The sequence below is a fragment of the Canis lupus genome, chromosome 37 (genome assembly GCF_011100685.1).
Source record: "Canis lupus familiaris isolate Mischka breed German Shepherd chromosome 37, alternate assembly UU_Cfam_GSD_1.0, whole genome shotgun sequence".
Taxonomy (NCBI): Eukaryota; Metazoa; Chordata; class Mammalia; order Carnivora; family Canidae; genus Canis; species Canis lupus.
Window position 1 is genome coordinate 30,552,900 of NC_049258.1, and position 17,785 is coordinate 30,570,684.

General features: G+C 61.2%; 1 protein-coding gene across 7 annotated transcripts in view; it reads left to right on the forward strand.

The window, feature by feature from the left end:
* The window catches only part of DLGAP2 (DLG associated protein 2), a 693,430-nt gene that overhangs the window by 518,447 nt on the left and 157,198 nt on the right, over window positions 1-17,785 (forward strand). For all 7 annotated transcript variants that reach the window (XM_038585891.1, XM_038585894.1, XM_038585892.1 and 4 more), the window contains one exon: window positions 10,811-10,876. In XM_038585891.1, coding sequence (XP_038441819.1) covers window positions 10,811-10,876 — 66 coding nt within the window. The remainder of the gene's footprint in view (window positions 1-10,810; window positions 10,877-17,785) is intronic.

Sequence of the window (17,785 nt, forward strand, 5' to 3'; positions counted from 1 at the left end):
AGACAGTGGACGGAGCTGCCGAGGCCGTGTCCCAGGGTGGGTGTGAGCCGAGACAGCTCGGTGGGGCTGCAGCTTCCTGGTCCACCTCCAAAGCCCCACGTTCAACTGCTGACGGATGGGTGGGGTGTGACATGCGGGTCCACCTTGCAGAGGGAGGATGGTGCTAGCCTATAAGCTCTCCGGAGGGTCACAGGACATCAACAGTCTTTACCTTCAGGATGCCCGCTGCGTGTGCGTGTCCTGGATTCCCTCCTGGCCGACGTCACCCAGGCCTTCACTGCAGGCCCAGCTGTCACTCGCCTTGGGAGGGAAGGGACATTGCACACCCCCTCCTGAGAGCTGCTTGGGTTTTCGTGGGGGCGTCAGGATGGGAGGACGGGGTGAACGCTGAGGGTGTGTAAGGGCCACGTGCTCTGCTCAGGGATGGCCCGTCGCCTTGAAAACCACCCTTTGACATTCACAGTATCCCCATTTTACAATGCGGGACAAGGCTGGTGTGCCTCACCCCAGACATAGAGGCCAGAGTGTGCCTCCTCTGGGATGTGGCCACCCAGGTTCCCCTTCCAGCGGCCGGGAAGCCATGTAGTCCTCGTGCTCCCCGGAGTCGTAGAGGCGCCAGATGCAGAGCACAAAGTCCATGAGGAGGAGCCCAGAAATCTCGGCACCGGGGCCTGCTCCCAGCCATGAGCTTGCAGGGTCCCTGTGACCTAGGAGGGAGCCTGTCGGGTTCCAGAAATTCTAAAAGAGCTCCACCTCCGGGAGGGGAAGGTCCCTTTGGGAGGCTGGTGCTGTGTGTCCTCAGGGACCCGGCTCCAGAGCTGGGGAGGGGCTGCCCTCCCCCAGGCCCCATCTCTCTGCTCCTCCGGCTCTGACCCTGAGAGCACCCGAGAGCCCTGCGACAGGTGGGATCTTCATTAGGGAACATAATCACTGGAGACGAACCTGCTGCCTGTGAGCCTGGCGATGTGGGCACTGTGCGTCTGTGTCCCGGTGTCAGAGCGCACAGTGGTGGCTCTGATCCCGGGACATGGCTCTGGCGCGGCGGGCTGGCCGCTTTCCAGGCCGGTCCCACACCCCCGGCCACTGGGTCACCGCAGGACCAGCCGTCCGGGTGACCGGACAGGGCTCCATGGCCTGGCACCGTCATGCTGTGCTTAGTCTCGGGTCGGGACTGCATAATGTATTAAGCTAAAATCGATCTGGAAACTCAGGGCTTTCAGAATGGATTGCAATCTAGGAGCTGCTGTAAGACCTTGTACCTATTAGCTTTCCCGCCAGTTGATGTGATGGGTGATGTATTTAAATAAGAGGAATGATGCCTTTGGCACAACTTGTCAATGAATAATAGGCGACCAGTTTCATCTGTCATTTTTTAACAAATGTTATTTCACTTTTATTAATATCCAAAGGAATAGTGAGCAACAGCTGGGCCCGGGGCCGTAGATCAAAATTCAGTTTTGTGGCTAAGTAGTCCTGAAAGTGGGTATTTACAAAGATTCGAGGTCTGAAACAGCCACCCACAAATCAGGCATCTGAAGTTACTTTCTTTCAGAAAGGAAGAATGAGCATAACATTTTGGCTATGAAATATTTCAGCGTGTGGATTCGTACGATACCTTTTATATTTAATTACGAGTTCATTCAAGTCTGTGCAACAACTGAATGTAGTAAATCGATTATAAACAGAGTTCCTGGAGTCAAAAATGCATCTGTTAAGATCTCTGGCCCCCTGATGCCCCGACCTAGCCCGCGACCACGTGGAGGCCACCTGCGGAGCCCCGGCCGGTCTGAGCTCCCGTCGCTGAACGGACGTCGTGTGTCTCTGTGTGCGTTTCCTGCAGGCCATGCTCTGCACCTGCCGACAGGTGTCTGCTGCGTGGGAGTTCCGGCGGAGGGTCCGCAGGTGTTCAGTGTTTGAACAAGAGCCGGAGGCAGCCGTGCCGACAGCCCAAGACCATCCCCCTCAACCCCGTGTCCCGGGAATGCCCAGTCCAGTGTAATAGTACGCGTGAACATACCATGTTATCAGTGATGCTTCAAAGTATTTAATAAGGCAGGAGTGGCTCACAATGGGTGCAGAGGTGTGTGGCCCTCATGCAGGGTTAGGACTTCCCAACAGCCCAGGTGTTCCAGGGCCGCCATGAGGTGCCTGGTGGTGCGGGCCTGAAACTCCGGCTCCTGTTGAGACCTTCCCCTGAGAAGCAGGGGCTGCCCCGTGGCTCCGAGTGGGGACACAGTCCCTGGCACTGGCCACTGTCAGGCCGCCCTGGATGCAGAGTGAGCACTCAGGGAAGGCTAACTGGCATCCATTTACATTTTAGTAGAAACGGGTTGGCCAGAGCTCTTTTCTGAGCCCAGAAAAAAAAAAAAAAAAAAAAAACCGCTTCAGGGAGGAAATTGGGGATAGTGGGCATGTGCACACCTAAAAGAGGCATGGAAAGCCAGCTAGAAGCGGTGCCAGGCATGCATTTGTCCCCATGTCATTTTCCCGAGTGTTTGCTGACCCTGGTGTGCGGCGCGGGGTGCGGTGGGCGTGGGAGCCAGGAGCAGGGTGGGGCCCGGGCCCGATGTCGGCTCCGAGGGACACCCAGGGACGCTGCACGGTGTCTGTAGGGGATCAGAGCGTGTTGCTACGGGAGCACGCCACACGGGTTCTCCACCCGGGGACGGCACTCCGTGGCCATGTGCGGCAGGGGCCGCCATCCAGCCTCCCAGGAGTGATGGTTTTCAGAGCCTGCCAACATCGAATCACGATGCTGTACGTCTGAAGCTAATGTGATATAAAACATCCGACGTACCTCATTTTAGGTTAGTTCCTGATGTCCCTGGAGCTCAATCTCATGTACGAAACGGGTATAAGGGCAGCTCACCTCCAGGGTTCGGGTGCTGAGCGGCCTCCTGCACTCGGGGTGAGTGTCCACAGGCCACGGGCTGTGGCCCGGAGGAAAGAGGCATCCGGGGCCGGGGCCTGGCCGTACGGTTTGGGGCCAGTGGGTCTCCGTGGCCAGGGCCTCTGTGTATGCTGCTCCATACCTTCCTTCCACCCTTCCGGAGGTGCCTCCCGGGCCCCCGTGGGCTGGGCTGATGCACAGCGTGATGCTCCCTGCTTATCCCCTCGCCGTGGTCGGGAGCTGAAGGAGCCCAGGGGCAGCCATCCTCAGATGCTCAAGCCGCCTTTTGAGACGCCCCCGGAGCCCCGTGCACGTCCCAGGCAGACGGGAGGAAGCCACAGAACTACTTCCCCTTCGTGGTGCCTACGAACTGTGAGAGTAACAGGGAGCTGCTGGCGCCCTCCGCTCACGTGCACCTGGCTCACCCCGCCTGGGTCCCCAGGAGCCGTGGGGGCAGGAACCGCAGCAGCTCCCGGCATGCTGCCTGCCGCCCTCCTCCTTCCAGACCGTCTCACTCCGATAAAGAAGGAGGTTCACAGGCAGGCTGAGCCGAAGACTCCTCAACAGCGAGCACATTTACCGTTTCCGTGGTGCAGCGGAGCGTCACTGAGCCCCGGCCGTCACCCCTGCAAGTCAGGGCGTGACCAGGACCGGAGCCCTCGTCCCCCCTGCGCGTCAGAGCCCGTTACCTGTGGCGTGGAAGTCGACTGTGGGGGGGAATGAAGAGGCAAAGCCAGACGCCAGACTTGCAGTCTAGAAATTTGAGACAACACGTCAAATGCAGAATTTCAGAGTATTTAAAAGTCAACATCGTGGCTTCTTTGGACATTAAAATGCCTGAAAACCTCCTGTCCAGACAGCAGGTGGTGTAGCAACTGAGAGGAGAGGTGGCAGCAGAGGGGCCCGTTCCCTGTCTTCACGGGAAGCCAGCCATTCTGGGGGCACTTGCCCATGCCGGGGCCATGGGGGCGTCCCTGTGGCCCACGATGCCGGCCACGCTGGCCCATGCGGCCAGGATGTCAGCTCCGTTGTCTTTGTTTGGAGGAGAAGCTGCATTCACGGCTGAGCTGACGGTTCTCCATCCTGGCCGCACAGCACACTGGCCTCTGGGGCCTGGACTGCACCTGCCAGGCCACCCGACAGTGGCTGAGCTGGGGTCTCCAGGACTGAGGCCTGGCGTCTCCGTGGGGTTTCACGCCAGGATTGAGCAAATGGAAGCACTGAGCACCTTGGCAAAATTGAATTTCAGACCAACAACAGATACTGCGTGGGCTACAATAAAAAAAACAATCATTCTTTGGTTCTCCGGACTTCCAGGGTCACTGGGCGTCCCGTGTGTCATGTGGCAGCATCTTGGGAGCGAGCGCTGGAATGACCCATCGCAGGCACAGAGCACGACTTGGGTTCGGCACTGGCCGAGCTGACCTCGGAGACGCTCGTGTAGGCATAGGCTCGGCGGCCAGGTTTTCCGAAGCTTCGTAAGATGCCCCGTTTCTCAGCCTTTACATCGTCGTGTTTCCTGTTCAAACATGACGCGCAGACCTCCTAGCGCTTTGGCGCGAAAGGCTGTCGAGTATAGGAGGTGGCGCAGAGGATTTAATAGCACATTCATTTGGGATTTAGATTCGAAACGTGTGAAATACGGTTCATGTCCCTCTTGGAGGGAGAGTGTTCGGCTTTAACAGGTACGGTCTCACCTGGAGGTGCCCGGGAATGTCAGCGGGGAGCAGTCTGTGCTTCCCCCGAGCGTTCCTCCATCCTGCCGCAGGGTGCGAGCAAAGCGGGGGTGGCCGTGGCTGTACGTCGTGTGAGGCCCCCGGGAGGTGGCTCTGTCACAAGGGTGTGGGCTGCGTGGAAGGAGCCCGGGGCCTGGGGGCAGGGCGGTGGGGCACGTCGCAGGCGCTGTCCGTGTGGGTGGCACCCCGACGCAGCCCCGGTTTGCACGCACGGCCCTTTGGTGTCATTCTGAGGTGGAGGGGGGTGGCCTCGTTAGTGGCCTCGAGCTGCTGTTAGCCTGGCTTCGGTGCCGTGTAACTCGTAGCGAGAATTCTGCGTTAGGCGTTCGGGCGGCTTCTGCCGAGACTTGATCCTTGCTCCAAAATTAAAACCGTGAGCGTTTCTGTGGCTTTCAGAGAAAAGCCGTCGGCAATCACGGTGGCGGCGGCTGAAAGGCACAGCTGCGCCGGAACGGAGGGGAGGCAGGCGTCACGGCTAATCAGCGTCTTTGTCCTAACGGAGCAGAAATGAATTCTTGATTTAAGCAGCCTTCACAATCCCGTCATTAGGGAAACGGCTGAAACATAGGCTGGAGTGCGCCTTCTTTTTTTTCTTAAAGTAGAGTTTTAAAAATGAGAAGAATCTAGAAACTGGGCAGACCGTCGGAGTGCCAGACGGGGGGGCGGGGGGGCCTTAACGTCTCCGGCGAGTTGGCGGCGTCCTGGGAGCAGCTGCCGCCTGCAGGGCCTGAGGCCCGGGACGGCCTGGCGCGTGGTGGCGTGGCTGTGCCCGTGCCAGGGACACGAGTGACCCCAGGGGGCCCCGCTCTACCCGCAGGAGGCGTCCGCTGAGCTCGGCACATGGTCAGCAAGCTCCTACTCACAGGTGGACTCGCACGCTTGACCACCGGCCTCCCGCCACCCGGCCCAGCCGTGAATGAGCTCCTGGGCGGCCTTCCCGGGGGAGGTGGCGGCAGCCGGTCCACGCAAGTCTGCAGGCGCCTCACGGACAGAGACGGCAAGACCTGGGGGCAGGAGGCTCGTGACCTGGCCGAGGCTTCCATGAGCCACGAGGGGCCCCAGGGCTGGAGAAGGGCCAGAGCAGAGCCGGAGTGGGGCTGAGCCGGGGAGGACCCCGGGCCGCTGGGCACCGCGTGGGGCAGCTGCATGTTGGCACCGGCGCTTAATAGCAAATCCCGCAGATGCGCCGCTGCCCCCGCCCGGAGCGAGGCCTGCTGTCCCCACCGTCTGAGGAAGCCTCTGTCCTCTTCACACAGACGTGAGGTGGGCTTCCACCGTCCTGCGGGCCGGCCACCGCGGGTGCCCCTCGGCCCTGGGGGTGTGCAGAGGCCTGAGCCCTCCTCACGCCTCCCCGTCCACGCGCTGCCCAGAGTTTGGGCATCTCTGTAGGTCGCATTTGGGAATGAGATTGTCCCCATAAAGGTCTGGGCCCCGATGTGCAGCGGGAACCCCGTGGGTCTGCAGGGGACGCCGCACTGCCCACCGGGAAGGACACGTCCACCCTCCTGCTGCCACGGAGGTGACTGACATGAATATGAACACTCGTGGAAACGCTGCTGGGAGCAGGACCCCTCGGCGTCCAAGCACGACGGATGAAAGCTGGCATTTTGTTTCCTTGGTGTTCACGAGGCAGTAACGGTGTCACTTGATGCCAAGAAATCCGATATTTTCTTAGGAGCAATTTCCCTTTTATGTACAAACACCGTTTTTCCTTTGACCTACTGTTTTGAAGCTGTTGGTTTTCTTATTCCAGGATTAAGGATTTCTTATTCCATGATTCCAGGTCAGCATGATTGGACACAAGGAACCTTCACCCAGAAGGTGTGATTTGTACCCGTACTTGAGAGGGTTTAAAACCCCGAGGGACTCCTTGGCCAGGTCCTTAGGACAAGCAGTCACCCAGTGCGGATGCCTCCAAACAGACCCTGTGTCCCCAGGGCCGTGCCCGGGAAGGGCTGGGACGTGCGGGGTCGGGGGTGCGGCCCCACGGGAGGCTGCCGCCCGGTGACCTCAGACGCTCTCCCCGGGTCCCGGTGTCTGCATCCATCGGGGTCGAGCCCATGGCTCCTGCCTACCCGCAGGGCGACTGGGGCAACAGGGGAGCCGGGAGCCGTGACTCCGCGGACGTGCGCGCCGTCCTGCCCGGCAGCTCTCCCCACCAAGGAGAAATAACGCGTCCCGGAGGCTGGCAGGAAACGCGCCACTCGGGGCCATCGGCGGCCTTGTGGCCACTGCCTCCGCGAGGCGCATGAGGAGCCGTGTCGGCCGTCGAGTCTGCACCACGTATCCCGGGGAGAAAGAGCAGCTCCAGATGGCTGTGACAACACGGGACCCAGCGTGGCGGCTCGCCCCAGGGCATCGGGCGCTCGGCCTCTGGACGGGGCAGTGGTGTCCCCCCAGAGTGGCCCCTCACGCTCCACGGCAGTCGTGGGGGACTGAGCTCTGTCCCTCGGGTCCCCTGAGCGGCCTCAGGATCAGGGCCTGGACACGTGTTCGTCACCTCGGGCCTGGGAGCAGCTGCGACCGGGAGCGAGGGGCCGTCCCAGGAGGAGGGGTAGTTGCCCCGTGAGGTCAGCAGAGCCGGCCTCGTCCAGGAGCTGTGCTGCGGCGCACACGTGGAGGACCCTGGGTGAGTCCAGCGGGTGCCCCTGCTTCTGCACCCAGCAGGCCAGGCCTCTCCCGTCTCCCGGGACCAGCATCTCCTGCTTCCGCCCAGGGTGCCACCCTCGGGCATGTTGAGCGTGTGCAGTGTCCACACGTGGACGTTGTGATTCACTGTCCAAATCCAACCGGGTTAACCGAGCAGGTCTCAGATGTCGTGCAGCCCCGTGGCATGTTGGGGAGGCACGTGCTGGGCCCCGGGGCCCCCGGGCAGCCTGGGGACCCTGTGCCTCCTCTGGGAGTGAAGGGTCGGTGTGCTGTGCTGGCAGAGGAGGAGCGGGGGCTGCCGAAGACCCTCGACTGGCGACCGGGCCTGCGCTGCAGCCAACGGTGGGTCCTGAGACCCGAGCGGGGGTCCAGGGGCGGCTGGCTGGGCAGCAGGTCCGTGGAGCATCCGCAGCTTGGATCTGGCTCAGGTTGTGGGATCTCAGGGGTGCAGGAGGGAGCCCCAGTCCCCGCACCTGGCCCCCTGCCCCCCCCCACTCACACGCAGGGGCGCTCTCTTTCTTTTTCCCTGTCTCTCAAATAAATAAAGTTTCAAAAAATAAAATAAATAGAAGCCAAATGTCCATCAACTTCCATGAGTGCGTGAGTGCATCTCCCCGGGGTCCTCGGCGTCCCGTGTCCCACCCGCCCGAAGACGCTTCTCTCATCTCCCCGGCCCCTTCGCTGGGGGGTCTTGTCCTCCCAGCCACCCCAGGCGGCGCACTTGCTCTTGCTCCGAGGAAGGCGAGTGCAGGATCCCCTCTGGGTGGGACACTGGCCGGGCAGAGCTGAGAGGTGGCAGGGGAGCAGGGGCGCCCGGCTGCCTGGCTGCGCCTCCTGGGGGCACGACTCCTCCTCTCCAGCCTCCTTTCCCCACTGAGAACGTGGAGGCTACCACGGCCTGAGCATGCCGGGGGGCGGGTGGGGGGGGGGCTGCAGGGAGACGCTGCGGCCTGTGTCCCTCCCTGAGGACCCGAGTGTCGAGCGCTCCTGCGACAAGGGAGGTGGACCTGTGGCGTTGAAGGGAGGCCGCCACGGCTGACCCGAGGCCCTTCCTAGATGCCTGGGGGGCACGGCACACCTGCCTGGGTCGCGCTGCCTCTGGGGCCTGTCCGGGCCCTTGGGTGGCTCCCGAGTGTGTCGGCCACTCACCTCAGATGCACACCCTGCACGCGTGGGACCGGGTGTCGGCTCTGAAGGAGCGGGACGGCACCAAGCCACCAAAATTCTGGTCCGGCTTCGTGCCGGCCCATGCCAGAGGTCACGGAGGTCATCAGGTTTCGGCACAAAAGACAAATGACGCCTGGGGAGGGTTCAGTCCGAGAGGCAGTGAGTGCCCGGCCTGCCCGGAGCCGGGGGTCGCTACCTCCGGGCATGACAGTGAAGACCAGATTCATCCAGTACATTTGGAGGTGTCGCGGAGGGTCTTCCCGTCCGTGGTGCGCTTCTGCTCGTGCAAGGGGAACGCACGAGTGTTCATGCGAGGCCGGGCGAAGCCCTGACGGGTCGCGCGGGGTCCGTACCGTCCCAGCGCCGCCCGGCGAGGCAGCTTGGCATGGACGGGGACACGGGCGCTGCGGCGAGGCGGCCCACAGCCGGCCGGGTTCAGAAGGTCTGGGTGTGGAGCCAGCGGAGCGGCCCCCAGGCAGCGCGGCCGGAGCCCCGGTGATGCCAGCGCCGTCCGGTCGGGACGCCGGACCCGCTGCGAGGAGAGCAAACACGGGCTGCTTGCGTTTCCCCTCGGCTCGTATCCTGGTTTTTATTTTAACTGTGAGGGTTTCGCCTGGTTGAGTTGCTTCCCGCCCGTGTCCCATCGGGGCCTGTCTGGTAAAGGGCAGGAGCGCAGAACACGCAGTTAATCCTTCCCACCCTTGAGACGCAGGACTGATCTGGAACCAACGCACCATCACGCGGGGACCACGTCCTCCAAAGGGTGATGTGGGCCCCTGCGCCCAGCGCGGTGACTATGCGGCGGAGCCCACGGCTGGGTGCTGGCGGCTGGGCGGGCTCCGTGGGGCTGTGGCGTCCGTGCCACCCCGTGCCCGGCCTGCGTGTGAGCTGAGCTCTCATGCATGTGATGTCCACCATCCGTCGTCCACGTTCGTGGTGTCAGAGCACGCTCCGCGTGTGCCTTGTGTGCCGTGTGCACGTGTGCGCAGCTCGGGGGGACCGGATCAGAGGTGGAAGGTCAGCGGTCTGGGTTGTGCGTCACATTGCATGTGGTTCCAAACAACTGGATGTGTAGCTGCCTCCACTTTCACGTCCCACAAGATTGGCTCATCTGACTGGCCAGGGCTGAACTGGGTCACCCACGGGCGGGAAACACACGGCTGGCGAGGGCGCAGAGCTGTTGTTAGCCGCGCGAAGGGGGCGTGGTCAGGCCGCGCTGAGCGCTTCCCGTAGGCTCTCTCTTGAGGCACTTGACCAGTTCAGGCCTTTATGTTCCTACATGAAAGTTCGATACATACGACTTTCAAAGGCAATGGCGAGGAGGTCCCCCAAGATGAGATTCTGCAGACGGGCGGGCGGGCAGTGCGCCCCTCCCGATGCCGACCTCTCCTGACGTCCTGTGAAGTCACGGACGATGCCCACTGGTTGGATTGGAGACGGCGAGGGCCTGTGTGGGGATCGCTGTGCCCTGGAGTGAACCCTTGTGCAGAGCACAGCACGGCCCCCCGCACGGAGTGTCCCGAGCAGGGGCAACTGTGGGATATCTGCCCCAAGACTCCCTCGGCAATATTGAAAGCCTGCATAAACGCACCTGAAAGTTACATGTACAGAAAACGTGCCCAAGCGACGACACGTGCGTTACAGACACCATGTGTTTCCTAGAGGGTCCTTACCCGGAGCTGGCGCCTCCCGTGGAGACGGGTGTCCACGCCTCTCACCTCTGACGGGGTGTGGCATGCAGCACCCGGGGCCGCGCGGGGGACCAGGGCCGCGGTCCGAGATGGGGCCACCGGGGTAGAGACCGCGGCTCTCCGCAGGTGTGTGGCCTCTGGGGCCGGGTGACCCCCGAGACCTCCCACCCTCACACGACGACGTCCCTGCAGCAGCGGCAGGTCTGCGGCGTCTGTGGTGTGTGCGAGGAAGCAGCTGAAAATCTATGCTAGGGACCTAACCCGCAGCCTCCTCCCAACAGAAAGAAACAAAATTCACGCTTGGGAGCAAACTGACCTAAAATTAATCAGTATGAAGCATTAACCCGGTAGCTGCGGGCTTTGAATGTCGGTGAAGGAGGCCTCAGGGTAGAACTGTGTGGACGGTGGGGGAAGCGCCACCCCCGGCGGCCCGGGCGGCTCATGGGTGATGCAGGAAGCTGGCAGTGGCCTTGGGGAGCCGCGTGTGACCAAGCTGCAGACAGAGGCTGCAGACTCCTGACTGGTTCAGCCCGAGGTGGCGCTGGGCCCCACGGTGGCGCTGCCTGAGCTGGCGCTGTGTTCGGGGAGGGTGCCCACGGCGGGGGCGGCGCCCGGGTGAAGCTGGAGATGCGTCTGCCCCTCAGCGTACTAACGACGACTCTGTCTCTCTCTTGCAGAGGAAGAGGGCGGGGACCTGGTGCAGCCAGGCATCAGCTTTCCGGGGCCGGCGGAGGACGATCTAGGTACAGTACCCACCTGTGCCCTGGTGAGGCGCAGCCCGGGCGGGGGACCCTCCCCTGTGAGCATGTGCGTGGCTTCGGCATGGCCCCCAGAAAACACTGAGCGAGACGCGGCGAACATCCTGAACGAGTGGTTGGTGGACGTCACAGGCGCTGTGGGTGAGGACGCGCTTGCCTCGGATCATCACGGATTAGTCACTAAGCTGATTACGACGAGGCATGAATTATTATGAATTACCGTGAATTATTGTGAATTATGAATTATTACGAACGAGCACAGTTAGTGTCACCAACACACGTGCATGACGGCTCGTCTCTCCCTTGTCCTTTATGACCGCAACTTACCCTGAGTGTATTTGAGGAAGGGAACAGGTCCTGACTTGGGGCCTTTTTGTGGCTCTTGTACCTACCGGAGACCCTGAGCGCCGAGTGTGGGCGCTGGCTCAGCCCCGTGAGGTCCTGCTGGGGCCACTGTTCCTCGGTGCTGGCCTGAGTCGCGTGGGAATGTCATTTTTATGCCACCACAGATGCGGTAACGGGAGGGCCGCCCTTGTCCGTGACCGCTTGGCGTGGCTCCCCTGATGTGCCGGGGGCCAGCGCGTCCGTGAGACACGTGCACTATTGAGTAAATTCAACGCCCAGCCGTAGGTGAGGAGATGCCCCCACCGGTGGCTCCGGGCTCCCGTCCCCCAACCTACGAGGCCGTCACTGGGCCCAAGAGTTCCCAGGTCGCTGCCAATGGCCCTGGGCTGTCTCGGCGCTCGGGCCTGGATTATGGATCTCAGGATGATTCCTATTTGAATTTTCCCTGATGTATTTTAGATCTCAAGCCGGTGAATCTGTTGTGTGTCTGATTGGCTTAAAGAATCATGCCATAAATTGAAGGAGCCCGTGTGTATGAAGCTGTGATTTCTCTTAAAGAAAATCAGTGGCAAAAAAAAGAGGTTTTGATTAAATTCTGAATGCAGGTGTAGTTCCAAAGGAATGACGGCACACTTCCCGGTGATCGAGTTCAGATCGTGTTTCTGACTTGTCCTCCTCAGCCGCCGTTCTTCCCTCGGGAATGTGCAGACCACATGTGCTCGTTACTAGGAAGCCGTCCCGACTTTCTCGCTTGAATTGTCTGGTGGCGCCCGCTCAGGCGGGGAGGCAGGCGTCCGGCGAGCACACCCGGCTCCTGCGTCGCTGAGCTGCACATCGCTCACCTGCACCTCGCAGTGTCCGAGCAGTCCCGACGCACGGACGTGTCCCCAGTGCGCGACCTTCCCTGGGAGAATCTCTCAGAATGGGGCCGATGCACCAAAATAGGCTCTGTGGTCACGGAGCTGCGAGGCTGGACACGCGGCATCGGGGGCGCCCGTGGGAGAGCCAGGGCCAGGCGGCCTCAGCGGGTGCTCGACCACCTCGGTGGCGGCGCCTTCCTCAGCCGGCACAGCGCTCTCCTGGCTCTGATCAACATGGGATGGCCCTGTGGGAGGCACAGGGCACCCAGCAGGGGCACAAAACCACTCACGGTCCTGGGAATTGTCTGGAAACATGGGTCCCGCGCATGTTCTTCCTGCCGGGCCCCAGACCCCTGCAGTCATGGGAGCCGAGCGTGGACGGATGCACTCGGGGGTTGACAGGTCCGTGCGTCCTGCGGTGGCCTCTCGGGCGCCTGCCGGGCTGCCTCTGTGTGCGGCGTTCGCAGGGAGGCACCCATGCGGAGGACAGGCTGGGGTGTACGGGGAAAAATGGTAGGATGTGCACAACATAAAACCATTGTGACCATTTCCAAGTGTCTATTTGGGGGCACGGCCGACGCTCACTGCGGGATGACCATCAGCAGCCCCCCCAGGACACTCTGTTTCTCTGGGTTTGGCCGTCGAGCCCCGCAGGATGGGCTTGTCACCCGGACAGTGTCCTCAGGCTCAGCCGTGTGGCAGCGAACGACAAGGTCTCCTCCATCTCCGGGCTGTGCCTGGTCCAGCACGAGGGCCGGCCACACTCCCTTTACCTGTCGTCCTGTCGTGGACCTCAGCTGGCTTGGTCCCTCGCACGATGGTGAATGACGCCACCGGGTGTGCAGGGTGCCTCGGAACCTCGCGCTTACCCCGGGAGGGGAACAGCCGGATTGCATGGGACCTCGACTTCCAGTCCTGTTTTGAGAGCCTCCATACTGCTTGGAGACAGAAAGAGCGGGGTGAGCTGTTCCCCAGGTCGGGCCTGAGGGCACGGTGGTCACAGAACACCCAGGAACCGCAAGGTTGGGGAGACGTTGGTCAGGAAGGGAAACGGGGATGGGGACTGTTGGCCGGGGGCGTCCCCAGACAGCTGGGCTTCCCACGGGAGGAGGCGAACGCACAGGGGCAGTGGGGACGGTCACAGGAGGTCTCCCGGATCCGGATGTGCACCTGCATCAGCAATGGCTTCCAGCCCACTGACGGGGACCCTGGGCCTCAGCCGTGGTGGTGACCAGCCGCTGCCTCGATGAGGAGTCAGAAGTAGGGGGGCCTGGTCCCCGTGCCCACAGGCGCTGGTGTTCCCGAGCGGGGCCGTGCATGGGCCCCGGGGAGGACGCAGCCGCCAGAGGCCGGCGAGGATGCTTGACGGGGTGGACAGCAGGCCGGATGGAGGGGAGGGCGGGCGCCGTCGGCACGGGCTCCCGGTGCGGCTGCGGTAACCAGTCAGGAGCAAACACCACCTCCTGCCCTGCTGTTTCTGGCACAGAGGCTGCCGTGGGCCCCCGTCCACGGGGCGCTGGACCATGGGGTTTTACAAGCCCTTTCGGCTCGGCCGCGTGGCTCTCACATTCTGCAGCACCAGGTCCGGGTGGGGAGCCCCTGCGAGGCCCTGCAAGCTGTGGTCGTGGGCGGAGCGAGCGCCATGCCCTACACGCTGAGGCCTGTGCTGCGACCCGGCGCGGCTGCGTCCACGGGGCCACGAGGCCGCCTTTGCTCTGGTCCCTTCAAAACTGCAGTGTTTCTGTCCGCCGACCAGCCTCCATCGGGACAGGCAAGCAGTTCCGGCTGGAAGACCCCAAACTGTCTCTAGTGGCAGAGAATTTAGAAGGAAACAGAAGGATCGCCACCCCCAGCCCCCGTCCCGCCCTGTGCTGTGACGCCTACGGGCGCGTGCTCCGAAGCCCACATGTTATCGGGTCTGGAAATGATTGTACGAGGCGGCAAGTGCATGAAAATAGGAAGATAAAGGAGGTTTCTTTGAAATCAATCTCAAGTCAGTGATAAAGTGAATCGATTGAGCACATTGACCAGGGCGACGACAGACGAGGAAAACCCACTTCTCCAGGGGAAGCGTCTGAGGGAAGCTTCAGACACAGGGAAATCCAATTGCTCGGCCAGGACTTCTGCGAGCCTGGCCCGTTGCAGGCGCACTTCTGTGTGCAGTGCCCCGTCTCCGTTCTCCCGAACGTTCCCTTTAAATCGGTTGCGGAGAGCCGGCCCTCGGCCAGCATTTCCAAGGACTGTAGTCGACCCGGACGACGCTGAGAAGTCAACCTCAGCGGCAAAGTGAGACTTTTTTTTTTTTTTTTTTTTTTTGCAAAGTGAGACTTTTAAACAGGAGATCAAGTGACCAAAGGGCAGCAGGGACACAGCACGGAGCAGCACGGGGGCGTCTGCAGCGTAAACGGTGCTGGAGCCCCACGTGCTGAGTGCCAGCGCCCAGAGCCCGCCGTGCACAGCCCCGGGGGGGCGGCCTTCCCGTCCCCGCGCGGCACCGGCCTCCCGCAGGCCTGCACGGCACCTACTGCCAGCCTGGCTCGCACTGTCGGACGCCAGGACCTGCTTTCCGAGAGCCCCCTCTGCACAGGTTCATGGTTTATGGGGACGTGTGTCTTTGAGACTGAGTGGGCGTCCACGACTACTTCCTTCGGGGAAATTCCTAGAAACTGTGGCAACAGTGCCAGGTTTCTGAAGAGGCAGCGGTGTGTTCCCTGCACGCTGCGTGTCCGGCGCCCGGTCTCCATCCTTCCCACCTGCCCGCTGCCCACGGGGACCCAGAGGCCACAGGCGACTGCACCGCTGCTCCGTGCGGGACGTGCTGTCCCGTGTGCAGGAGAGGCGGGAAGGGCTGAATGCCAGTGACGGGAGCATCCTGAAAGAGGAATTTTACGGGACTGTTTCACATAAAAACATCATTGCCATACAAATAAATCAGAATTAGTTTTAAAGTGAGTGATATTTATTACTTGTGGAAATTAGGATATTAGGAATTTGATTCTAAATTTCTGGGATGCATTACCTAGCTTTCCCCCTCAATTTCTGCTTTTAATTTGCACGATTACTTTTTTTTAAGATTTTATTTATTTATTCATGAGAGACACAGAGAGAGGCAGAGACCCAGGCAGAGGGAGAAGCAGGCTCCATGCAGGGAGCCCGATGCAGGACTCGATCCCGGGACCCCGGGGTCACGCCCTGGGCTGAAGGCAGACGCTCACCCACTGAGCCGCCTGGGCATCCCCACCATGCACAATTTCTAAGCGTAGGACTGTCCCTCTTCCCCGGTTGTTCCCTTCTTCAAACAGTGAGTCGTCACGGCCTCACGTGTGCCTCCGTGCGTGCACACCTTTGTCCTGGTCTCGGGCAGGGGTCAGTGGTGCTCATGACGCCAGGTGCCTCCTCAGGACGCCCCTGCCTGCTCCAGGACCAGCACAGTCGCCTGATTTCCCCATGACTTTGATTCCTTAAATATTTGTTTGCTTTATTTCTTTTAAAAAAGAGTTAACAAAATACTTCCCACCTCCTAGATGGGGTTATGAAGATTAGACCAGATCTGATGATATAAGGCCCTTGGCAAGATTTGTCACGGTGAGTGTTCAGCGAGCGTTCGCTTGCACCGCGGTGATCACTACTGGGAGCCCAGCGCTGTCGAGCTAACCCAGGTATAAGGGGCTGAGTTTCGGAAGCGCACGGGGATGCGCGTGTACAGACCGAGTGCAGGGAGACACACGCGATGCTCTCCCGACATCCCCGATGCTCCAGGCTCTGGACATCCCCGACAGGCTCTGGAATTCCTTCCGGAACAGGATTTCCATGACAATGAAATTTATTTGCAAATTTTGCTCACCGGAAACCTGGACTTCCAGGGTCGTTTTCAGATTCTGCGGGTCTTCTGTGTGTACGGCTCTGTCTCTCCACACGCTCACGACTCATCGGCACGCTCATGTGCAAGTTGCCTGGACACTGGGTCAAAGGAACCCCCCGTGGCACCCATCATCTGGTCGGAGAGGACATGGAGGCAGGGCGGGCCGGGCCGGAGGACGTGGCAGCTTGCTGGTTTATGGAGACGTTGGCCTGTGGCTGTGAGCGGGGCTTCTGGAACGTGGGAAATGAAAGGTCAGCGTTGGGCGGGGGGGAGCCGGACCATCTGACCAAATGTCAAGCAGCTGGGGAACATTGTGGTTTGTGAAGAGTAAGAAGCAGCAGATGCACCGAGGTCGGGGCTGCTTTGCACCAATTCTCGATGGTCGTCCCGCTGCGACTTCGTTGGCGACATCAGGAATGAGGCGCTGCCCGCTGCTTGTCAGGACACGTGGCGGAGCCAGTGCAGGAGGCGTCCGTCCGTGGCCAACCTGCCAGCCTGTCGGGCCCCGTGCGGGGGTCAGGGCTGAGCTCAGATCATCAGAACCAGGGCCACTCTGACCAGCCACCCCTGGCGGGACCCTCCCACAGCTCAGATACCCCGCCCCATGCGGGACGGCACGTGTCACACACCACACGCGGCGTCCCATGCAGCTGGTTCACAAACAGGAGGCAGGCTGTGCGCTGGACACCTGGGGTGGGATGGAGGGTCATGTGGCTGGTAACGGGTTGCAGGTAGGAAGTCCTGCGCCCCCGACCGCAGCCGGGAAGGGAGCCGAGACTCATCCGGGGCTCCCTGGCACTGGCCCCGCAGGCCTGCGTGGCGTCAGCGCACACACCCCGTGGCCCCAGGCTCCGCAGGAAAAGCCCAGGGTCCAGAGACGGCAGGGGAGCCCGTTACACACACACACGGCTTGGTGCTCTCAGGTACCTCAGAGGAGACAAATGTGGATTTATGCTCCCAGGAAAATGTGTTTAGGATTTTATCTAGAGAGAAAGGGAGCATGCAAGCCGGGGAGAGGCAGAGGGAGGGGAGAGCAGAGTCCACAGAGCTTGGAGCCTCACTCAGGGCTCGATCCCAGGTCCTGAGCCGAAACCGAGGGCCAGATACTTAATCCAGGTGCCCCCTACACTAAAATGTCAAATAAAATAACACCCTGCCAACGTGAAACTAGCCCAGGAATTGTATTACACTCACCCTGAAAATAAAACCAAAGTTGTTTATTTTATGTGATTTCCTCGGCAGAACATCATCAATTACATTAAATGTCACCGTTCCTACACGTTGTGGCGAATCACGAAAGGTATTAGGGATGGAGGTCAAAGCTGGAGTGTATCTGATTCCCCTCTTAAACCGTAGCACCTTGGTACTTCAGTCTGGTTGTGAGAACTCGAGCCCCGCAGCCGGGTTGCACACGTGCCCCGGGCACGCTCTCGAGGGAAGCCAGCAGCTCAGAGCAAACGCGGAAACAACAGCCCCGCCGCAGGTCAGTGATCACGAACAAGTCCCAGGGCTGCCAGTCCAGCCGAGCAAGGCTCCTCCTAGGAGTTCTGGAAACCAGCTGGTGACAGACGTCCCCGGCCTCCAGCCGCGGTGTCCCCGGCCCTCACAGCTTCTGCGTGCCAAACCGAGAATGACTTGGACGCGTGGCCTGAACGTCACACGTTTCCTAAGAAAAGAGGCGATCCGAGTGTGTCGATGCCTACAGCAGTGGGGACCCCAGCCGGGACGCGGCACACGCGCCACGCTGTCCTCTCGAAGGCGTGAGGCATCCGGGGTCTACGCGGCCCAGCCCGGCCGGTCGGGAGTCCTCGTGGATGTGCCATCTCT